General features: G+C 46.7%; 1 protein-coding gene across 4 annotated transcripts in view; it reads left to right on the top strand.

Moving 5' to 3' along the window:
• The window catches only part of SPATS2L (spermatogenesis associated serine rich 2 like), a 187,100-nt gene that overhangs the window by 121,631 nt on the left and 40,240 nt on the right, over positions 1-25,229 (top strand). For all 4 annotated transcript variants that reach the window (XM_086955465.1, XM_086955464.1, XM_086955467.1 and 1 more), the window contains one exon: positions 16,659-16,717. In XM_086955465.1, the coding sequence (XP_086811591.1) occupies positions 16,659-16,717 (59 nt within the window). The remainder of the gene's footprint in view (positions 1-16,658; positions 16,718-25,229) is intronic.

Below are 25,229 nucleotides of genomic sequence, written 5' to 3'. Positions count from 1 at the left end.
TCTGAACCTCCTCCTTTTGGTGAAATAGTAGTGCCAACATTTTGTGACTAGTCTTGCATGCCTGATGACGCAGTAGGTACGCAATTGAATTAACACAGATCACCACATAGTTGGGAGATGTTTCAATGTCACACAGAAAAGAGAAACAACATAGTTCAGCACATTTAACTAAACCAAAATAATGTTAACTTAAAGGCAAAGTCCTAAGATAAAGCATTGTGAGGTTTTCTTTTGATCATAACAATAACTGCACCTTATTCCATCTGCAATGCATGCCATTCCATCTTGAAAACAAACAACTTCAGAGTTTCCAATTTTAATTGGGGTTAGAGAATCCTTTCAGAAATAGCCCTCTGTGCCATAAACAACTAAACAAGCCCCTTGAACGGACCGATTAGGAGAGCAGAGAGGCCAGCCACCACATGCAAGAGGCCTACTCAGGAATAGCTTTACAAACACACAGGGCACACGTCGGGGGTTCACGCTGGTGGGCGGCATCCCCCCATTTTTTTCACTGGGTGAACGCCATCCACCCTGCCAAGCATTTGAGCTCCATTAAATAATGAGCTGAACTCGTCCCGGTGTAATTTCCCAACACCGGGACACTTTCAGCAGCGCCTGCACGTTGTCTGCTTCCCATCTGCAACAAGCAACAACGTGCAGGCGGGGGTGGGGCTTTCTCCTGCTGGGCCCATAACAAAGGCCGAATTTGAGGGTTCATCAGGCCTCCTTTTGTTCGAGTCTCTGGGCTGGGAGCAGTCAGGAGCCTCACACCTGATGTAAATGTAGTGGTTGGGAAACAAAGGCTCAAACCTTGTTAGCTCTTCACACTTACATAAGAAAGGCAGCTTTTCACTTCCTTCAGTCCCTGTTTAGGAGATATGCATGCACTGTAATATTATCACATGTGTTGGTCTTTCCCAGTATTTACACAAAGCAAATTGCATTTATATAGAGAGTTTGAGTTTGAGTTTAAAAATACTTGTAAAGCGCGCATACACCTGCGGTTTCTTGGCGCTACAGCTAACAAGATCCAGGGCTAAAAGACAGGGTAAGCTGTTGAGGATTTAGTCAAAAGACTTTGTGAACAGGTGGGCCTTGAGGTGTTTACGAAATTGTGGGTACAGAGTGATGGTTCGGAGTTCCAGTGTAAGGATTTCAAGAGGGGGGAGGAGTGGTGGAATTTCGGAAGATTGAAGACCAGGCGGGCCGCCTGGTTTTGTATCTGCTGCAAACGCCGTAGGCTATATGCAGGGATACCTGCATATAGGGCGTTGCCGTAATCCAGGCGGGACACCACCATGGCCAAGATGATGAGTTTGAGGGCAGAGAAAGTAAAGAAACAGGACACCCTGCGTATAGTGCGCAGTGAAAGGAAAGAAGAAGATACCACAGAGCTAACCTGGGAGTGAAGGGTGAGTTGGTAATTGAGTTTTATGCCGAGGGTTTTGACAGAGGTAGTGGGTGCAGGAGAGGGGCCAAGAGAAGGGGGCCAGAAGAGAGAGGACCAGGGGCTGGATGAACCACCCGTCAACACCAGCTCGGTCTTATCGGGGTTGAGTTTAAGATGATTGTGGTTCATCCAGTCCCGGATGTGGAGCATGACAGATTGAAAGTTTAGGACACAAGAGGGGGAAGAGGACAGGTTAAAGACAAGCTGGAGGTCATCCGCATAATTAAATACGGCGACCTCCATTTGTTGAAGAAAAAAGATAAGAGGGGCGACATAGAGATTAAACAAGAGGGGGGAAAGGGAGGAGCCTTGGGGGACCCCGCACTGGACTTTCCGGACGTCCGCTGTAAAGTCACCCAGGCGGACGGCCTGGGTGCGGTCGCTCAGGAAGGAGGATAGCCAGACCAGAGCAGTCCCCCCGATCCCCGCCGACCTGACACGGGAAAGCAAGATGGTATGATCCACCGTGTCAAAGGCGGCTGAGAGATCGAGGAGCACTAGGGCCTGGCGCTGGTTGGTATCCATACCCTCCCTGAGGTTGTCCAAGACCGAGATGGCAACGGACTCCGTGGAGTGTGCGGGGCGGAAGCCGGCCTGGCGGGGAGCGAGAGCTCCATGAGTTTCCACAAAGGAGCTCAGAGCGCAGGTGACGTGGCGCTCGAGCACCTTTGCCAGAAAAGGTAGGAGGGAGATGGGGCGGACATTGGCAGGGACAGAGGGGTCTGCCCCGGGTTTTTTGAGAATCGGCACAATAACCGCGGACTTCAAGGGGGACGGTACCACACCTTGAGCCAGAGAACTGTTGAGGAGATGAAGGGGGGGTCCGGGCAGGTAACAAAGATATGGCGGAGAATGTGAGCAGGACAGGGGTCAAGTGGAGAGCCAGATTTGACCAAGGGTACTAAGGAAGTCAGGGCATCCTTAGATATGGGGGGGAGGGCGGTGAGTTGTCCCTTGGGAGGGGGACATTGGGGGTCAACAAAGGAGGGAGAAGGGGGCGGGATGTTGGCTTTAATGGTAGCAATTTTGTGGATAAAGTAGTTATTGAGGGAGTGGCAGAGTTCCTCGGACGGGGCGGGCTTAAGGGTTGTTCTGTCCGAGAACGCCAGGTTATGGACAATCGTAAAAATCTCCTTAGGCTGGTTTTCTGCAGCAAGGATTTTGGAGGAGAAGTAGGCGGTTTTGGCCTCCAGGATGTCTTTTTTATACTGGGTAAGGATGTTGGTATACTCCAGTCTTAGAGTGGGGCAACTTCCCATGGGGACGCATTGAAATAATTTAAGGACCACTATTTATTCTTGTGTAGCCCTACTCATTCTAATCAATCGTGAAATCTTTAAAGCGCACTACATACCCCTGAGGGTCTCAAGGCGCTGGGGGGCGGGAGGGGGGTGGTAAGTAGGTCTTGGGTCTGCCGTAGGAGGATGGGGAGTGTGTTCCAGGTCTTGGCGGCGAGGTAGGAGAACAATCGTCCGCTGCCGTTCTTTAGATGCAGGGGACGGTAGCGAGGGCTCGATCGGCGGAGCGGAGCTGACGGTTCGGGGTGTAGAAGGTGAGCCATCTGTTGAGGTAAGCTGGTCCAGTGTTGTGTAGTGCCGTGTGTGCGTGGTTGAGGAGTTTGAAGGTGATTCTCTTGTTGACGGCCAGCCATTGCAGGTCTCTCAGGTGGGGTGTGATGTGGCTGTGTCGAGGGATGTTGAGGATCAGGCGGGCAGAGGCTTTCTATATGCGTTGCAGTTGTTTCAGCAGTTTGGCCGGGGCTCCCGTGTAGAGGGCGTTTCCATAGTCCAGCCTGCTGCTGACGAGGGCCTGGCTGACCGTTCTTCTTGTGTCTGTTGGGATCCACCTGTAGATCTTACGGAGCATGCGGAGGGTGTTGAAGCAGAAGGATGTGACGGCGTTGACTTGCTTGGTCATGGAGAGTGTTGAGTAGAGGATGAAACCCAGGTTGCGTACGTGGTCGGTGAGTGTTGGTGCTGCTCCCAGGGTGGTTGGCCACCAGGAGTCGTCCCAAGCTGAGGGGGTGGAGCCGAGGATGAGGACCTCCTTCTTGTCCGAATTCAACTTCAGACGGCTGTCCTTCATCCATTCGGTGACAGCCTTCATTCCTTCGTGGAGGTTGGTTTTGGCAGTGAGGGGGTCCTTGGTGAGGGAGAAGATCAGCTGTGTGTCGTCGGCGTAGGAGACGATGTTGAGATCGTGCAGTTTGGCGACGTGGGCGAGCGGGGCCATGTAGATGTTGAACAGTGTCGGGCTGAGGGATGATCCTTGTGGTATACCGCAGATGATCTTGGAGGCCTCGGACTGGAAAGGGGGAGGCGGAAATTCTGGGTTCTGCCGGAGAGGAAGGAGGTGTTCCATTTCAGAGCCTTGTCTCGGATCCCTGCATTGTGGAGGCGTTTGCGTAGGGTGCAGTGGCAGACAGTGTCGAAGGTGGCTGATAGGTCCAGGAGGAGGAGGGCCGTGGTTTCACCTTTGTCCTGCAGGGTCCTGATGCCGTTGGTGGCGCCGATGAGGGCGGTTTCAGTGCTGTGGTTACTGCGGAATCCGGACTGGGACGGGTCCAAGATGTTGTTCACCTCGAGGTAGCGGGTCAGCTGTTTGTTGACGGCTTTCTCAATGGCCTTTGCCGGGAACGGGAGCAAGGAGATGGGTCGAAAGCTCTTGAGGTCTCTCGGGTCCGCCTTGGGTTTAAGGAGCAGGGCGTTGGTCTCTGCGTGCTTCCAGAAGCGGTCTCGAAGGAGATGTTGATGGCCTTGCGGAGATGGGGTTTTATGGTGGCGCTGGCTTTGTTGAAGATGTGGTGTGGGCATGGGTTTGACTGGGAGCCGGAGTGGATGGTGCTCATGATCTTGATGGTGTCGTCGTCGTTGATGTGGGTCCAGGTGAGATGGGGGTTGCTGTGGGTGGTGGCCGTGGGGTCTGAGGTGTTGTTGGTTGTTGGGGAGGTCAAGTTGTCAAAGCTGTCGTGGATGTCGGCGATCTTGCGGTGGAAGAAGGTGGAAAGGGAGTTGCACAGGTCTTGCGATGGTGGGATGTCGTTGGTGTTTGAGCTGGGGTTGGAGAGTTCCTTCGCGATGTTGAAGAGCTCTTTGCTGTTGTGTGAGTTGTTGTCGAGGCGATCCTTGAAGGAGGCCCTTTTGGCGGCTCTGATGAGGGGATGGTGTTGCCGCATGGCATTTTTGTGGGCTTCCTGGTTCTCCGGTGTCTGTTCGCGGTGCCATTTCTTCTCTAGTTTTCGGCAGGTTTGTTTAGAGGGCAGGAGTTCTGCGGAGAACCAGCTGGCATTCTTGGTGGTGTATCTGTTGGAGGGTTTCTTGAACGGGGAGAGAGTGTTGGCGCACTCTTCGATCAAGCGCCTGAGGTTGCTGGCGGCGGTGTCGGGGTCAGTGGTGTAGATGGGTGGGCGTCAGGCAAGGGCGGTGTTTAGCTGGTGTTTAGTGATTTTGCTCCAGCTGCAGCGGGGGACCTGTTTGGGTGCGGTGGTGCATGGTTTGTCTCTGGTAGGTGAAGTGGATGCAGCGATGGTCGGTCTAGTGGAGTTAGATGGTACAGCTGAAGGAGATGTAAGGGCTAGCGAAGAAGATGGGGTCGAGCGTGTGTCCGGCGGAGTGGGTGGGAGTCATGATGAGCTGTTTGAGTCCGAGGTTAGTGAGGTTGTCGATCAGTGTTGTGGAGTTGTTGTCGTTGGCATTCTCGAGGTGGAAATTCAGGTCTCTGAGGAGGATGTGGTCTGTGGAGGCAAGGGGGTGTGTGCTGATGAGGTCGGTGATGGATTTGCTTAACTGTGGTTGGGGTCCCGGGGGTCTGTAGACGAGGGTTCCTCTGAGGGTGGTGTTGTGATCAACGTGGACTTGAAGTGGAGGTGTTCGGCCATGCTGAGGGCTTCTTCGGTGTTGGTTGAGATTTTGATGGTGTTCCTGTGGATGATGGTGATTCCTCCTCCTGGTTTGTTGTTGGTCCGGTCCCTGCGTGTGATTTTGTAGCCGTCTAGGATGGCTATGGCTATGTCCGGTGCTGAGGAGGTGTTCATCCAGGTCTCCGTCAGGAAGGGGACTTCTGGGGCGGAGGAGTCGAGCAGGTCCCAGAGTTCGACGGCATGCTTGTGAACTGAGTGGGTGTTGAGTAGTATACAGCTGAGATGGGTGTGGCCTGGGGTGTTGGGATGGGTAGGGGGTGTTGGGATGGGCAGGACGTGCTGGTGTGCACTGGCTGGTGTAGCTGCAGTTTCGGCAAGCGAAGGGCCCGTGGGTGAGTTTCGGGGTGGCCTAGAAGCAGGTGGAGTTTCGGTCGGCGTTTAGTGCGTGGAGGGTGTTGGCGTCGTAGCGGAGTCGGGTCCTGTGGGGCTCGTGGGGGCTAGGGGTCTGGTGCTGGGCGTGGTCCAGGCACAAACAGGCGCAGATAGGCTTGCCCCAGGCGTGCCATTGGCATGCTCGCCTCGTGCATCCACTGCGCGACCGCACAGCGGTCACCATTTGTACGGGACAGGGGGAAAGATGAGCAGCTGGGAGGCGGGCGGGGCGGAGGGGCGGGGTCAGCAGACAGCGACGTCAAGGGTGGGAAAAAAACAGTAAACAGTAAACAACAGCGGGCACAGCTGCCCTAACTACAAAATACAGGTTAAAATAAGAGTAAAATAAAGTGAAATAACGGGCACAGTACAGGACAAAGGCACAACCACCAGACACACTACGGCAGGATAATACAGACCTGTGGGCTCAGGGAGAGCTCGAACCCTGCAGCGAAGGGCTGGCAGGCTGCGGGACGAGGGAGAACTGTGGAGCTGCCGGGGGAAGTGAGATCCTGGGACCGAGGTCAGAGGACTCAAGCGTGCTTCCCGCAGTGGCTGGTACTTGTAGGGGACGGGGGGAACGAGCAGCTGGGAGGCGGGCAGGGGCGGTGGGGTGGGGTCAGTAGAGAGAGACAGTGAGGGCGGGAAAAGAAAGGAGGAAACAGTAAACAACAGAGGGCACAGCTGCGCTAACTACAAAATACAGGTTAAATGAAAGTAAAATAACGGGCACAGTACAGGACAAAAGGTGACAAGGCACAACCACCAGTCACACTGCGGCAGGACAATACAGACCGGCGGGCTCAGGGAGGGCTCGAACCCTGCAGCGAAGGGCTGGCAGGCAGCAGGACGAGGGAGAACTGCAGAGTTGCCTGGGGGAGTGAGATCCTGCGACCGAGGTCAGAGGACTGAGGGTGTCAGAGCGCTTTACATCAACACGTGAATATTCCATGTACAATACATTATTTAACGTTGTAAATGAATGTACAGGAAGTGTTACACAAAACTGGGGGATTGCAAGGTGTAGAAGTAACATATCAGCTTCCATAGCTTACTGTGCTATTATCCTCGCAATGTGCTCAAACGTACACATGATAGACCTGCTAAATATATATGTGAAGGCTTTAGATCTGAAGTCACTTCATGTGATTCCACTTCCTGTAAAGTAGCTTGCGATGCTACTTTCAAAGATGTCAATTCAAGTGATGCCATGTGTGATGTCATGCGCTGTGCTGTTGTGTGCTGTGATGTCGTGCGCTATGATGTCATGTGCCGTGATATTGCGCCTGTGATGTCGCACTCCCTGATATCTCTTGCATACTGCCTAATTTGGTTAGCCCGCCCACTTCTTTTTTTAGGACTTGTTCCCTCCAAACACACATAGATTCAGAGGCACTACTAGTCTAGTCTGAGGCATACCACACCAGCCGAGGCCCGTGGAAACAGGACAGCGGTAAATAAGAACATGGCCGTAGCTCTGAACACAAAAAACATTTGAAATGAGAGTGTCACCGGCAAACAATCACATCTATTTGACGGCCGCCAACAGCGCTGAGCACAATATGTTTTTTGAAAAATGGGGCGGGCCTCTTAGAAAGTGTGCCCTGGGCAACTGCATACTCTTCCGACAAGCCTTCAAACTTCCCTGTGCATCATATGAGCAATTGCAAACATATCAGCGAGGCCATAGTAGTTTAAGTAACCCCATGCAGACATGCACATTTTAATGGCTATCCTATTTCATTTTCAAAGAGCATTTTGGAGATGGCAATTGCTTGTTAAACTTTAAAGTCTAACTGGATGAGGGTTTTATAAAGGGATTGATCGGTTTGGCTCGAAAAGGGTACTATGCTAACTTCGGTGACAATATTTTCAAGTGAGCCTGGGCAAAATAATAAAGGCATATTTATCCCCATGCTTCACCCTCCCTCTACTCCATTTTCACTCCACTAACTTTTACGATGCCCTTGAGTCGATTGGGTCGAAAGTCTGTGTGGGCAACTTGAAAGTTGCCGTACTAGTACCACGTAGACATCACGAGGCTGCGATGTTCTGCAAACGGCTGGGCGGGTAATAAGACATTTGCCAATGAGCCAGCATTGCCTTTTCCAATTGAAATTGAATTAGTTACCAGTTGTGCAAACCTATAATTTATTAGGCATTGGCAAAAGAAATAGGCCTGGCATTACTCATTTTATTCAGGGGGTCCTACGGGAGCTAGGGGATCAAAATAAATAGGGGGCAACGCCCCGGCGCCCAGATAGAGGAGTCGCTGTTGGGTTTCACCTTTGACTGTGGAACCAGGAGGCATGAATTCCAATTCCAGCTTCCTCACTTGACACTCGATAGACTTTTGTAATGCTGATTAATTAATTAATCTGCCATTACCTTATTGCCTTTGTTTAATTAAACTGTGACTCAGGATAAATCCCTGTATGATTATGTAGACACCGACAGATTTAGTATACATAACAGAGATCGATCTAATTTTTTGTGTCACGATTTAATCACAGCATTTTCAGACTTGACCAGGCGAATGCAGCATAACACAGGTATTAAAAAAGTAATTGTTAGGTTTTTAGATGTTGGGTTTTTTCGGAAGATAAAGAAAGTACTTTTCTGTATGAAGGCACCCCATTGTATACATGGGGGATCACCAATTTGAAATATGAAGGCTTACCTGTAAGATGAAAGAATATGGTGGACATTCTCACTGCATATGAACTAGCATTAATCTATTTTGTTAACAGTTCATAGTGGGAAAAAGGGGAAACCTAGACAATACCACTTAAGTCAAAGACACAATTATTTAGATTGATTTCCATTAAAGGTACACAGAGTCGTAAACAGTTCCTTCAGTGTAACTTAGATACTTATATTAAAAATGACAAGCACTGTACCAAGCTTCCTCGTTCATCATTCATGTACTCATTAGAGTAATTGTTAAACATGCTGTTACCTTGCGCCAAATATGAACCATATAATTTACAAGGGGAAGGGACGTGTATTGAGTTGCCTGTGTAAAGCGAAGTAATTCCTTGTTAGGCAAAGATACGAAGGATGTTTATTCTAACTGGAAGCAGAAATATAAGTAAAAGAGCACCTCCCAACCCCATTTAAATGATGGGTGAGACATAGAAGAAAAGTCCAAGAGGGGAGCTCACACTTGAAAGATATTCAAAGGTGCGAAAGTATAGCCTAACAGACATTGTAAACAACTACCACAACACTAAGATAGGTATCACAAAAACTGAAGTACTCTCATTCACTCCTGGACCAAAGGCACAGAGAGTCACCTTTGAGAGCCGCCTGGCTGTATGCACAACACATACAGATTCGAAAGAGTGGGAGACACTACTTGTCACCAAAAATGTCCATAGGCACATTCACTTATGGTGTTAGTTGGAGGTATGACCAAGCAGGGCACCCTTTAAATAGGGGCTTGCATTTGCTTAACCACTGTTACATGCACCTTCAAAATAAGCATGGCATTGGGGTAGAATAAAGACAAACTTACCAGTCTCAGGCAGACTGAATCCATACTGTGAGTGTTGAATGTTTGGGCTAAAGCCGACGCGCTGATTGCGCAGATCTCATCCTAGCCTCAGATGCTGAAAGAAGTGTCATGGGTGATACTGAAGCATGGCATTTGCTTAACCCTCGAAATTTGATGACCTTTCATAAATGGCATGTGTCCTTCATTCTAACGTGAACAACCTGGAATCCTTTGAACAGGTTTTTGATGGTGTCAAAATATCATAAGGTCTCAAATAGGTATATTTCAAAGTCTTTGGTAGCAAGAGTACTATGCAGCCAGTCTGTGACTTAAGACCTTTAGATGGCAAATGGAATATCTAGAATCAATAGCCCCTAGTATTGAAAGGGCCCATAGCTAACAGGGAACCCACAGTCTACTAGCCACTTGACATAATTGTAAGCCCACATCAAGGACACAATTAAATAAGAGGCAAGAAAATTCATCCTACGATCAAGAGAATAATGACATTAAGTACTACAACTTGGAACACGAGTTACAATAGTTTTATTAGTCAAAAACCCACAAATGGATAAAAGCGGCTTTCACCAGGAGCAGTCCACAGAAACCCATGAAACAGCATATGCATCACACGTATCATTATTTTGTGAGGTATCAAAACAATAAAAAACAAGCTACACCCTAAGAACTTTTTACAACTTGGAAACACGTCACCCTCCATCCTCCATGTCTACCTACACAGTAATCCAAAACAATATTCATTTAATAATGGTGCGCTACCAGACTAACCAGTGCTTAAAAAGCACATCCTTCATATGTAAGCCCACTTCATGGTATACCACAGGTTTCAACCACCATGGTCACATTAGTCCTGAAGTGAGTATGACACCCCTGTGGTAGCAAGCTCATTATTAAATGTTAGTCTGATAAATGCTCAATCGGCTAATGAAATTCTCTCAAGACTAGTGACTTAATTGTCAAATACATCTTGAATTATTGCGTGCTCTGCCATTATTTTGGATTACACAATTCAAGAGAATTACAGCAGCATTCACAGAGCGAGAGAAACCAGTTGAAGGGAAGCAATGTCAATAGTACATTGCAACGAGAATGCAACCAAATGAGAACCAACCAAATGCGCATGCGCGGGCCCCCGCAGGCTTGGTGCCCATTGGCCCTACCTGCTTCTCTCCTAAAGAGCCCTTAAATTGAATATTCATGTGGCTCCCCAAACCTGTAATCTAGATCTGCGACAACAAAAGAAGAAAGAAGACGTCCCTGCATAGAAGACTGAAGACGACGACAGCTTTGATCCGGATCTCCACACCCCCACCTGCAGTCTGAATCCAAAGGCTCTCCCTGACTGCGACCAGCTCTGGAAAGAAGACTCAGATGTTGAAAGGCACCCCGGCACCCGAAGCCCCTGCGCCTTGGTGAGCCCAGATCGACGGTGACCCTACAACCCTCTACACCTCTACTTGCCTCTGCTGCCGCTGGTCTCCCTCCTCTAACCTCCAGTGCAACGACTACAGCCTGTTTGTCAACAATAGAATGTCCATTGAAGAGCATTGGGCGCCCAACACTGAAATTTCACCCTGCACCCGGCCGCCCCTGTGCTGCTGGTGGTGTATGTTTTGTGCAGTTTTGTGGCCCCCCTGTGCTTAACTTAACCCCTAAAGCTTGCCCCCTGCAACAGATCTACTTAAATGCAAGCAGTGTGGCTTCAAGCACCCCCAGTCTCTTTTGAAACGCATTGGTCCGAACTCTGATTTTGACCTCTGCACCATCCGCCTCTGTGCCGCTGGTAGTGCAATTTTGGTACTCACCTGACATTTGCCCCTTGCTGACCTTTGGTCGCCAAGACTGGAACTGTAAGTGTGATACATGATTAACTGCAATATTGTTTTCCGCATAGGATAACATTGACCTGTTCAGAAAGTGTCAACTTTTGAAAGTGAAAAGTATTTTTATTTAAAAACGTACTTACCTTATATTGGTCTTAAAATAAAATACAAACAAAGCATATTGTTCTAAAATTGGTATGGATCTTCTTTTTAAGCTGTATGTCCATTATTGGTCAATGTTGTGCAATAAATGTCTTACACTCCTCTGTTTCAGGCCTAAGACAGCTCGCCCACACTACCACTAATAGAGAAATTTGGGTTTTACATTGAGCCCTGTACACTTTTGGGAAACCCACTGGACTCTGTGTACGGAATAACCACCTAGTGGTATACCATATAGAGATCCAGCTTCCTACAGTAGCTCTTTAGCAAACGTACCAAATAAAAAAAACATGTATGGTTGGCTTCCTCTACATGTTGTCAATCTTTGGGAGTCTATGGAGTCTGTGTTCGATGCGTCTCAAGAATTTTGCAAAAGATAAAAGAATAAATTAGGACGGAGAGGTCAATCAGAGAAAGTGTTGAGAACCGATGAGAAAGTTGTGATTACAAAGAATGGAGGAGTCTTTATGAGAGAAGACATGATGGTGAAACATTTTCTGAAACTTCCAAAATATGACCTGAGCTTTTGGCTGCCTAGAACCTAGGGAGGCATAAGGTTTTGGCGCTGCCCCAGGTTTATGTTATTAAGTAAATCTAGGGCCGCATCAAAATCCATGAGCGTTGCATGGAAAAGCCCACTGCAAAGCCCATGGAACGCCTCTTTGACGCACAGACAAAAACTTTTTTTATTTTATTTTATTTTTTAGGGTTTTATATAGCGCAAACTAGACCTGAGACATCGGTCTTTACATGATCACCAGTTTTGTTACAGATGGACACATTCATTTTTTTTTTTTGTTAGGGTTTTTCCTACACCATATCTATGAGACCATAGATATGATTGGGAGGCTTTCTCTGCCAGTGCATCAACAAAAGTGACGCTCCGGCAGCGCAAGCCGCTCATTAATAAGCACCAAAAGTATATTTTAATGATATTTATTAAAATCAACACCCTATCCTATTGCTGTTATGTATATAGTTGTGACTATAAAACAAATAGAATAGTGGCAACAATAGCTGATAATAAACGGATTTATTTGAAAGAATTGCAACATTATAACAGTATTTTAGAGTTCAGTTGCATTTGTTCTCCAACTGCTCCCGTCCTGCTCCTAACTAAGCTATTTTAGCACCAACATTAGCATTTATGAGTTCCATAGGTTGATAAAACAATGGAGATACGGGAAATTTGAAGAAAGTGTCCCTGCAAGCCAATGAAGTCTGACTGGCGGCCCCAGGTCTCTGCTCAAGCCCTTCGAAAAGGTGTTTACAACACCTGTCTGCATGAACTCTATCGCTCATATTTCAGCTCCTTGAAGTGTAAACATTCTTCTCTCTCTAAAACTTGTTTGTATAGAGTCTTAATACTTTTTCGGATTTTTTAGAAAACCATCTAGCCTCTTAGTGGATGAAAAATAACAATCGGCATGCGACTTCACCTACTTCTGCTTCTACGAAATATTATTGACTGTTTGAATTACATATTTAAATCATTGCTGAACTATCAAATGGTACTGACAATACATGTGCTAACGATACTAAATACAATATGCATTTATAATGAAAAATATACACTCAAATAAATAAATATGTGAAATACAGGAAAAATGTTAATATTACATCAATGAAAAAATTGAAATCAAATCAGATTTGCACATGGTCTTGCCTTCCTGAAAGCAGGCTGACTCTTTAGGAACTCGGAATGATGGCCTTGACCCAAACAACTGGAAAAAGAGGACTTACTCAACTTTCAAAACAAACAAAGCAAAATCAGGCACAAGAAAAGCAGATCCAATTGATAAAATATCAAGATGATGACCTTTACAACAAATAGGGCATTGAAGGTACCTTGAGCAAAATAAAAGAGGATTACTTTAACAGAGCCAGAAATGAGACACAAGCAGCAAGACAAAGTCAAACAACCTCCAGATGCACAGGTCAAGGTTCCTAAATTCATACACAAATGGGCTTATTCACAAACTGCAATTTGTGGTATGTTTAGTTGTACTACAGTAGTACTACTAATACTACAAATTGGTATTTACATACCTATGAGCAGAGGTCGCCATCTCTGCTCTTATCTGTTTATGTGTGGAGATCTTCGCCCCACTGCGGAGATCTCTGTATAACTAAGTTTAGTAGTAAGTGTCGGAGGTACAGAGGGCAGTGGCTGGAAAAGGGGTAAAAACATAATACAAAAGGGGAGGGGTTAAGAGAGAGAAGTAAGGAGGTTTTACAGAAGGGTTTTGGAAGGGGTGACATGCACCCATCCACAAAAGAGTAAGCCCCTTCCTATTCACAAACTGCCCTTCTGTAGTTACTACAACCACAAACAAACCAAAAGAGTCATAATTGTACCCCAGCTCAAGGCTTGAGTAAGTCCATCTGCAAAAACAACAGTTGATGGACAGAATGCAGATCAATGTCATACATTCACCCCAGTATAGAGATCTGGGCCTAAATCAATCGTTTTTTTGCACTCCACACCACCCCAGTTCAGACATGGCCATATGCAAATCAGCCTTGACCCTGTGCCTCATGGAAACAGTCCAGCCCGAACTGCCAAGCCAAGTCTTTCCTGGATCGGAATCAAGTATCCTAGGACCAATTTCTGGCTATCAGCCGTCTTCAGCCAGGATAGCTTGACTCCAGAGGTGTGGAGAGCATGGGACTCACGTCTGAGCATAGCCATCCCACTCGGGGTGACAAATGCAAAAACAACAGTTGATGGACAGAATGCAGAACAATGTCATACATTCACCCCAGTACAGAGATCTGGGCCTAAATCCATCATTTGTTTGCACTCCACACCACCCCAGTTCAGACATGGCCATATGGAGTAAGTCCAGCACCACCCATGGTCACTCTCGGGTACTGCAACACCCTTCCACATAAACTACTGGAGGTAGGGACTTTAAAGAAATCCCCATAGGAACAAGTGTAAATAAATACATTATTTAAACTGTAAAACAAAATGTATTTACATTTGATTTAATGTTGAAAAATGTGTTACAAATAAAACATAACTATTGATTTTTAAATATTGTATTAACCCATTTGTAGATGTAAAAGGTAATGAAGCATTAATATTAAAAATAATCAAATTACTGTTAATTCTATATGTCGCTATTAATAATGCTAATTAGGTTAAAAGAAATATTTTATTGACATGTGTGGCTGTAGCTATACATGATTGCATACTCCTGTATTGGATCGGGACATTACTAGTTGTTTTTCAGTGAAGACATTTCGAGTCACGGGCTGTAGAGTGACTTCTTCCTGAGTCCACTGTGCATATGGGCATCGACTCAATACTTGCATTTGTTGTTTTCAACCATTTGGATTCAGATGTGGTAAGCAGCAGCTCCTATGATGACTGGGTTGCTTATGTCGACTTTGGGGCCTTCCTCAGTTCATCTGTTCAGTAGGAAAATTACAGTCGCCTTCGCTCTGATTTGCCCGGTCGCCTCCATAGATGATACTCAAGCCGGTATTTTGTTCAGTTACCAAGGACTCAGCCTCGGCGAATGTCAGCGTATGGAGAGGTCTCCTTTTCTATTCTGCCCACATGTAACCCTAAATATCTGAAGTCCAAACAGCATGAGATTTGCAACCTCTCCCTCTTTCTGAACACCAGGAATCATACTGCAAATTCAACCTGTCCTTCCGGTGCAAGAAGATGCTCAGGTACCAGAAGGAGACATGCTGGGCACAATCGAAGACTTGCGCTGTCTTGTGTTACAGTAGATTTACCAAGCTGTGCAAGGACAAGCAGGGTGGCCTTGCATGACTTGATACATCTCATTGTAGGTTTTGCACCGCCCTGCATCGCCTAGTGTGACGCGGGGCTATGCAAAACCTATATTATATAATCCCCCTTGTTTAACCCTATCACTAAAAAGGCAAATGGTGAGAAAGTAATCTCCAGATGGAGTCTTCAGATTGATTTTTATTTTACATAAAAAATAAAAGGCATCATAGATCATCACCAAAGGAGGCAGCATTGATCCTAGGTCTCGAGCTATTGTAGGAAAATGAAGATGAGACGTTTATTGTCCTCAGTCATGAATCCCAATATATGCAGAGAAAAGAGTGGAGAGATAATAGACATCCTTAACGTAGTAGCCATAGCAAGATCAAGAACTCTGTTAATGGGTCATTAGTTAATTGGCTGTTTGTTCTGTGATGGGAAGGCATTGTCCATGATTCTGTAAATTTAATTTAAGGAAAAGATTCTTGTGATCTTTATGGCAATCACATTTAATATGCTATAAATTTGTCATGAGACTTCTGTCAACTGCAGATGATTTTGCGGTCCTTGTTATGCATTTGCTGCATAATTAGAGTTGTTCTAAGTGAGATGGGGTAATTTGCTGTGGTTACTGATCAACTACTTGGTTAGTCCTGTTTAAAGCTTTTCAGTTGTTGGCAACACTGGGGTGCACAACCTTCTAATTTGGAAGAACTGTGAGGGGGTATGGTTTACACCATCAAGGGTACTTTTTACATAGTTACTGTTTTTCTTTGAAGCTATGATAAGCTACGGGCAGCATGTGGTTTACCTCTTTCCCTCCATTCTCAGGAGTTATAGCTGTCCATCTTAATGAACACCTTTTTTTATCTTATTCTTTCAAATATGTTATTTAATAAATACTTCTCTGCTAATTCTAAGCGGATTAATAAATATTTTTGAAGGGGGGGATAGTTTTTACTAGTTGTGTTGTGTGACAGAAAGGCAGAGTTGAATCCCTGTTCCTGGCCCAGAACAGAACAATGCAGGGCTTTCTTAAAGACAGTCTTTGATTTAGAATCGAATCCGCCCATATTCAACATTCTTTTACCAAGAAAGGATTGTTTTAAAGGATGCTTTAAGCTGGACTTCCAAAATATACCCTTGGTGGGTGTCAGTCTACTTGCAGTCACGGTTAATAAATGGAGTATAGTCTTGTACTGTGAATAGGTACTTGCAGTTTATCTACATACACTTGGTGAGCCCAAATCTAGCTGCAATTTCTAAATTTAGATATAGATTTTGTGCGTGCAGGTCTTACTGCAGCACTGAACATATATTTAGTGTGTGGAGATGCTGCTGAGCTGACCTTCAGATGTTGTTCATAAAGGTCATACAGGTGTATCTCATATTTCGATGTTTACAAGCAGTTCCTACATACAAATTTGGTGGAGTGCCACTTACAGTTTCTAAAGCTCATAAATGTATATTTGAAATATGGAGCACTCCTTAGATGTTTTTAGATAGGAAACCTCAAAGTACTTGTGCTGTGTAGAGTAGATGTCTGATGTATGTAAACGCAGGCGCCCAAGCATTGGCAAGAGACACAACAGTGTTCAGTTTTGAAATGACTGCTGTCATTATAGGCTGGATAATCATTCATTTATTCTGTTGCCTTTCAGCATCATAGAACGGGAGGTGGCGTTGATGACAGAAATTGACAAAGTTAACCATGAAGCCTGTAAGTACAGTTGACACTGTTTGTGCAGATGTGCCGCCCTTAAAGGATGCATGCATTCCAGCTTAGATTTTAATATTTCTGAGAAAATCTTACAGTTAGATCATCACATTCCCCTCTGAAGCACAGCTCATGGCCTCATGCAGGTCTGCAGATGTTATCAGAAATGGCACCATTAAGTATATCAGTAATAATGTCCTCAAATTAGATTTTATCTGAGACGCTTGTGGTTTCTTAAGCATTGCATGGTGGATTTATTGGTCTGTAGCTCACTAAATTCTAATTTCTGTAGATTCTCTGGGCACAGAACATGTCCTCCAACCACATCATCTGTCCAGTTCCCATTACCCTGAGTCGTGGTGCACAGGCTGCAGCCATGCCCAGTTTGCTTTGTTACAGACTCAGTCACCCTTAACCCAGCTCCATCAGGGTGCAGGTCTGGGCTCCGACAACCATCACCCATTTACCACCTCTGCTGGAAGCCTACAAGCCACTGCCTTCAGCCATGCCCAGAAAACTCTGTCTATAGGATCTGGTATTTGACTTAGGAAACTCTTACAGGAGGAGGAGAGTAGTTTTCTTTAAAAAGGTTAAGGTGATCTACATTCAAGGTTTTCTAAAAGGGTTGTGTCTGTGTCTGAGGTAGTGTGGCTCACTGGTTAGAGGCGGCAGACCCGAGAGCAGAGGACGGCCCGGGACCAGGGTTCGATTCCCGACGCGGCAGGTTTCTGGACCAGGGTCAGCGGACTCGATAATTCTCTCGCCTCGGTGCCCACTCTGATCAGCGATCACACTCGGCAACTCTGGGCATTAGCTTGCCTCATCTTCACTAACGGCCCCACCAGACCGCCGGGGATGCCTGGTCTCACCCTGGAGATACCCATTAAGGGACCATCTCTCAGGGAAGCCAGGAAGGGTTTCGCAGCGGTCGAAGCGCGGAGATACTCCCCCGGGAGTGATTCTAGCGCTATATAAAAACACGCAAAAAACCCTGTAGTTCCAAACTACGCTTTCCCATGTTAAATCGATAAAAAATAGTTGCACGACTACTAGGAATTAAATGCCAAAGTGCAATTGGTTTAAGGTTTACATATTAAAACATAATAACAATCGGACTTGAGCTAAAAGTAACAACTTCAAAGGCGTTTTTCATGTGCCAAAAATGTTGGTGTTGCAGGTATATTTTCTACACCATTGTACTGTGGTGCCATAAAGGGCTGCAATACTATTACACTTTGCAGCAGAAAAGAAAGATAGAATAAACATTACATTTTCATCCTCTGGCGTCCTAGAGACACATGAAATGAGCAGCTGTAGATCCTGCCTCCAAACTCTCTTTCTTTCCTGCCTGCAGTCATGAATTATTCTGCAAAACAATTATGAGTTGTAAAGCATGGTTACCAGCTGTCCTGATTTGTGTGGAAATGTATTTCATTTTAGGGCCTGGCCTAGAGACAGCTCTAGCGGTCTCGCCAGCACCATTTCATTAAACCAAAATGAGTGTGAAGTCTCTTCTAGATTCACATGCTGTACATACACTATTTAATGGTATTACTTCCTCTGTGGAGGTGGGTTTGAGGAGGACGTGGAGGAGAAAAAATGTCTTAATAATCATTGTCCAACCTCTACCTCCTTGAATATTTCTATAGCTACACAATAATTTATCATAAATGTGTGTTTTCAACACTGTATTGCTGCCTTGCAGATGTTCTGCTATGAGACCTTAGCCATGAACGTTAGTGTGAACCCCTTCTTTCTAGTGGAATGTACTCTAGGCTTCACATCTAGGGGTGTATGTACAAGGGGATTGCACCACAGAAATGTCACTTATTTCGACACTACAGTGGCGCAATGCCCTGCTCCATATTTACAAAGTGCCATTAAGCCACTTAGCATGGCTTAACGTTGCTTTGTAAATATCGTCCTGTTTCACGCAGGAATCAATAGGTGTTGCTGTGAGCGCTCCACAGCAAAACCAATTGCTTTTTGACGCTGCCCCAGATTTACAAGGATGTGTGAATCTGAGGCAGCCCCAAAAATGAATGCCACTGAATAGCATGCGTTACATTGGCGCAAACAGGAGAAATACCTTTGTTTCTCCTAGTTTTTACTCTATGTGCGCTGCATTCTGCAGCACACATAGAAAATATTATTAATATTAAGCATTTATACAGTGCAAAGCTCCCCTTGGGCATCCCAGCGCTAGCGATCAAGCAGACAAACATTCGGACTTATGGGGCTACTGTTGAAAGAGCCCAGTTTTTAAACATTTACGAAAAGGCACGGTAAGGGGTTCAGAGTTTAGGTGTAGTGGAAGAGAATTCCAAAGCTTTGCCACATTATAAGCAAAAGATCTTCCTCCACTTTTTGTTCTTTTAATTTTGGGAACCACTACCAAGTTATGGTTACGAGAGCGAAGCTCCCTCGAGGGCTGATAGGAGGTAATGAGGGTTTTGTGGGAATAGTAATTTTTACCCCTACGCTATCAAACGCTTTCCCTACTGTTGCACTCACTGAAGTTGGAATAGTAATTTTAACCCCCTACGCTATCAAACGCTTTCCCTACTGTCGCACTCTCTGGAGTGGGAATAGTAATTTTTACACCTGCGCTATCCAACACTTTACCTACTGTTGCACTCACTGGAGTCGTTACAGTAAATGTAACCCTTTCGCTATCCTACGGTAAAAATATTGTACATGTTTTGTAAATAATATGTATATATATATATATGTATTAGAAATATATATTTTTTAAAGTTACATTAATTATTTCTAAATTTTATGTTTATTTAAGTATTTTAAATATGTTTAAATTAATTTCATTTATCATTATATTACTTTTAATTTACTTTTAAGACATTTAAAAAATTTGATATTTTGACAGTCTATATTTTTTACACTCAATATTTTAGAGTCAATATTTTTTGTACTTACCTGTTTGAAGATAGGAAGTCGATATTTTTGTAGTCGATATTTTGACCTCGATATTTTGTCCTCTCGATATTTTGTCTGTCGATGTTCTGTCAGTGATCCCCGCCAAAGGCATGGGTCGCAGAGAACTACAGATTGAATGTGAGGCTTTCACAATTAAGGATAGTATTGTGATTGATATTACATTTGATTGTGCTTTTATGAATTATAGCGACACCTCCACCCTTCCCTGTCACCCACTCATATCGTTTAATGTTAAAGCCTGGTGGCAAAGTTTGTACCAGATCAGGTTTCCGTGAGGAAAACGGCATCTGGGGCTTCATCCTCAAGGAACATCCTGATCTCCAGAGAATGTTTGGGTAAGGATCTACATTTAAGGAGGAACATTTTAAAAGTTTGAAGATATTGAGCCTCGTAAAGCTCCCCCAACTGTGGCCAAAGACTAAACTTAAAATGGGAGCATATCTGTTCTCCACTAACAGTATTAAGTAGGTCTTGGCAATGCGCATTACTGGTTTCATTTAACATTAGGAGCTCATGGCGAGAAAAAGTAAGCTTTTCCAATGCAGTGGGGCCAGGGGTACCTGCCCCTGGTCCTGGGCGGGCGCGGCCGGGCGCAGACGGGCTTGCCTTAGGCTCACCCGTGCTGACATCTACTCTAAATAGTGAAAGAACTGGAAGCTGACAATGCCTCCGCCGCGCCTCCACACCCTCCACTCAACCCCAAAACGGCAGTGGACTGGGGAGCTGACCTCCAGAAGGCAGGTAAATGTGCAAGTATCGCAATTAAATGTAAAGTATATGTGCAAATTTAGTAAAAAGACAGCAGTGACTAGCATAGAAAGTTAAAAAGTATTTTAAAATGAACTTACTAACGGAGAAACCCATTTAAAAACAGTAGCGGTACAGAGCAAATCGCCTTTAAAGATTGTGTATGTGCAGGAAGGGACACCTTCCTACACATAAACAATTATTCTCTGCAACAGAGACACCCTTGCACTATGGTGCAAGGGTGGCTGCGTTGCAGGAAATCATCCCTGCAATGCAGGCACCCTTGCACTATGGCGCAAGGGTATCTGTGATGACTCTAGACAGCTTTTTTTATCACTTATTTCTTGTAAATACGGCGCAACCCTGCATTTTTAAAATGAGGCAACCCAGCCCTGCTAAACAGCATGCAGGGCCACTCTGCACCATTTCCTTGTAAATATCCCCCACAGCGTTTTGTTTGCTACTTAATGACAGTAGTCTTTCAGTCTGCACTTTTAACTTTGCAATAGTATATTTGTATATTTGGTCACTGCTGCGCCCAGTGCCTGTGGGGAATGCCCAACAAAACTGTTAGAAGGTGGTTCTGACACTAGGAGCCGCCTGTATTTTTCACTTTTTGAGCACCTAATTGTTGAGCTTTTACTGTGGGGGAGCCTCATAATCTGAGACTCATCCAAAGTGAACTCATAATGAAAGAGACTGCATAGAGATTTTACTGGTGTCCGCCTGGCTTGACTAGGCCGCTGCGCAGCAGCTGGAGTATGGGACACTGTGCTGGTTACATGCAGACACGGGCGTACATGGATGTGCACACGTGTAGGAGCTGCGCAGGAGAGATTCCTAGCGTGCACAGTCCAGGAGCAGCTACAGAGTGAATGGTGTGGCAGGGCTTATGCAGAATTGGGTGGTGATATGGAATAGGCTTTATACCCTGGGAAGGAACATGCCAGGGAAAGTCAGTGTATTTTACTTTGTTTTCACTTCATTATTACCCTAAGGGGATGTGGGGCCCATGGCTAAAATGACTTCCACAAGGCCTACAGATTCCAGACACGCACTAAAGTCCATTGTAGAGGAGGTGAAAATAAGTATTCTGCACAGTCCAAAGTCATATGTACTGCTTTTGGGTCATACAGAACTGTCATATTTCTCTGAGCCAGCCTTGACCAGACCCAGGCTGAGGGTTGACCTCAGCTGGATGTATTGATAACCTTTCTTCCACAAGCTAGGGCCTCCTCTCCACAAAGAAGAAGATGGGTGGGGCTACAGGCTCATCCATTAGCAGCTGTCACTGGGTGCCAGGCACCAGGCTGCACCAAGAAGGAAAGAGTTGGGTTTCAGAGGCTATGTGGCCAGAGACACTGGACGACTCCATTTTGAACAAATCCAGAGGCTGGACAAGGAGGGAGCAGCGGCAGGGAAGTGATGTGTTGCTGTTTCATAGGACCCACAGAGACTTTCTGCCAGCCCCCTACTCAACTTTTAAAAGGTACTTGCAGAGGAAGAGAAGCTCTCTCTGGGGTGTGGTCTGCGGAGACGAAAGGTGCTGGTGCCTGGTGCAATGGGCAGTTGGAAGGAGGACACCCCTGCATGCCCCCCAGGCCCCTAACAGTGCCAGAAGAAGAGCCCAGGACCGGTGCGCAGAAGAAGAGGCCTCTGCACAGGGAGAAGAGAGGCGCATGAGGAGAGCCAGGCGAAAGGCTGGCGCAGGGAGCCAGTGCAGACCGCTCCCTGCAGAATGCACGCTCTTGGGGACCCGATGGGTGAAGGAGAATGCTCTCAGTGGCTGGGGGGGCACTGCCAGGAGCAAGAAGACACGAAAATGGGGCAGATCGGACCTCCAGGGGCTGCAATATGGCCCCGAGAAGGTGAGAGACCTTTGACTTGTGGCCCCCTGATGGCGAAGCGCGTGAGGCTCCGCCGCCGGTCCAGAAAAGACCCCCGGGGTGGGTCAGGTCCCGGGGACTGCCCTCCAACGTGGAGAGCCTGCGGGGATCCCGGGTGGGACCGGGGCCCCGGACAAGGAAGGAGGAGCCAGGGTCCCGGGTGGGACCGGGCCCCCGACCAAAGTGCGGAGCGGCCGGGAGTGGGCTCCCCGCATCGCATACCCTTACCTGGGGTTCCGGGTGGGACCGGGCCCCCCACCGAGGCCCCAGAAAGCAGCAGGAGCTTGAAGCGCCCCATAATGCCTTGCAAGGCATGAGGAATGGATTGTTTTTGGCGTTTCGGTGGCCCCCAGAGGAGAGGGGTCACCCTTGAGTGTGAAAAGGTGCTAGGGGGAGCTGCTGGAGCAGCGCAGTCTCGCCCCCAGAACAAAGCTAAGTCCCACCCTAAGTTTCTTGAGGATTTAAAAAGAATAACCCCTTAACGCTCAGCGAAGATTGCATCACCTCCTAGGCTGGAACTTTTGTTCTACAGCTGGGGGTTCATTGAGAAGTGCATCAAACATTGAAGGGCTGAGTTGGAGATGTCTCGAGAAGGGCATCCGCTGGAGGTGAAATGGCGTAATTGCACTGAAATGCATTTATAAATGATTATTTCTTTTAGAGGGACTGATGTTCAATGTGAAATACTGGTGTAAGGTGATGTCACAAGCAAAGTGGATTTAAGTGGCTAGCCACTCCTGCTATGGTGTCTGACGGTATTTACAACTTAATCCTGTGATCATCTGTGATGCCTTTAGGGGCTGTAATTGCAATGCATTTTTAATGATATCCAAATGTGCTGAGTACTGTCATTCTAAAGTGTGCGTAAACATGTAGTCTTGCTGCTGCGCTTAGGTGAAGACCTCAGACTGTTGGCCCTTAAGATGTAGAGGTGTATATTTTAGGGTCAGTAGGAGATGCTTGGTCAGGGTTACGTGTCACCAAGGCAGGTGTATCCCTATTTAATGCTTGTTGAGGTAATGGGAGGGGGACTCCACTGGGATGGTGCCAGTGCACAGGGCCCTCGGTCCAGGATAGGTTCAACTAATTGCATTGGGGGCAAGATGATGTGCATACATGGGAGCGGTGGTATTAGACTCCACCCCCCTGCGGGAGCGGTGGAGATGTTATGCAATGTCACAAAGTAATTCCAACAGCTTATGTATATTTGTAAATTGGTGTACAGTATTGAGTGGTGTGTGTGTTTAATAAATGTACTTTTACTTTTATAAAGCAAAGTACAGACTGGACAATCAATTATTGAGTGTTATTTTTGCACACCTGCAAATGGTGATTACTAGCCCACACCACCTCCCTTGAGTAAGCCTCAGACTGCTCTGCAACGCTACCCTCTGAGAGTCAGGTGCTGCCCTAGGTTGTTTGGTTCCCAGTGAAGGACAAATGTGTCATGTTATTTGTGCAGGCCTCACAGATGCTGCCTCGTTTTCCAACATTGGTGTCTAGTGGCGGGAAACATAGTATCCCATTTTGGCGTGCATTTATAGCATTTGATAAGTCCAGTTTAGCCACACATCACCTATGCAGTAATGAGCAAATGGGAGAGCGCGAGGCTCTGAGAAGGGTTCAAAGTTTTGGTTATTTGAACTAAAGGTATGGGAATTTAAAGCCCTGCGCCCATATGTGTCATGTGAAGATATTATAGTTTAAATGTAAACTGTATTGATATGACAGTGCTATGTTGATTATCATGTGCTAGAGGGATGGTGCTTTCCAGGAAATGATTACATGCAAATGTTCTAAACCATATTGTACACCTTTGAATTCTAACACTACACCTGCATGGGGAGGGTGTCTCCTCAAGAGACAGGAACAGCAACTGATATCTACATCTCAGAGGGGGGGTGTGAGGGTGGATTGATATTTATGGGGGACAGGAGAAAAAGGGGGTTCTGGGAGGTTCCCGCGCTTTTAAGGGCACAGAGGGTTTCCACAGAAGGGGCCCCACATATCTTTCCCCCGCTGAAAGTTTCTTGCTATTGGCGCAAGTCAAATCCACTTGAAGGGTGGGGCAGGAGGTTTCTTCACTTCAAGTAGTAACACCCCAGGGGTTCCCATGGTTAGGCACCTAACAAACGTTTCCCACGGTGGGAGGAGGGTATGGTAGAGTTGAGTGTCCGGCAGGTCCCCAGGTTAACTGGTGGGGAGGTGAGCAACCCAGGGGTGGCCCCTGGCACTGGGTGGCCCCAAAGGAGGGTAGTTCTTGAGTGATGGTGTGTAGTGGTAGCCCCTAGGTGGGCTAGGTAACTGACCCAGTGAAGATCTGAGTGGGGGGGATGTGCTCCCTAGTTTTCAGTTGAAGGGTTAGTGGTGGACGGTGACCAGTCCGGAAGTTCCTGTGGGACTTGAACTCCAGGACCAGGAGCTGGTGGAGGGAACCTGAAGTGGTGGCTTGGCCGATGCCTAGCCGGTAACCAGTCAGGTAGGTCCTGTGGGACCTGGACCCAAGGACCAGGGGCATGGGGATATTCCCCTAGCTCGAGGCAGGAGGTGGACTTCTGCAAGGTAGTACCACCCTGAACACAGGTGAGGCCTATCTTCAGTGAAGGGACCCTGTGTTTCACAAAGGGGTGGTGCAGGCCTAGTCGGGATCTTTAGGGTCCCTGGCTGCGGGTGGTAGCACTACCCTGAAGGCAGGTGGGGCCTATCTTAAGTAAAGGGACCCAGTTCTTCAGAAGGAGTGGTGCAGGCCATCCAGGGACCACGTAGGTCCCTGGACGGTCTCCCAAGGCGCTGCCGGGAGACAGGGGAGAGCCATGAGAAGTGGGCCTCGGTCTAGCTAACTCGGGGCCCACCGGCTCTCTAAGGGCACTCCGGGAGGAGAGCGTGCCTCTCGGAGGGAAGGGTGCATAGGCCCTGTTCTCGCAGCG

The sequence above is a fragment of the Lissotriton vulgaris genome, chromosome 2_1 (genome assembly GCF_964263255.1).
Source record: "Lissotriton vulgaris chromosome 2_1, aLisVul1.2, whole genome shotgun sequence".
Lineage (NCBI taxonomy): Eukaryota > Metazoa > Chordata > Amphibia > Caudata > Salamandridae > Lissotriton > Lissotriton vulgaris.
Note: the sequence above shows the minus strand (reverse complement) of the source record. Positions and strands in the feature narration are given on the sequence as shown.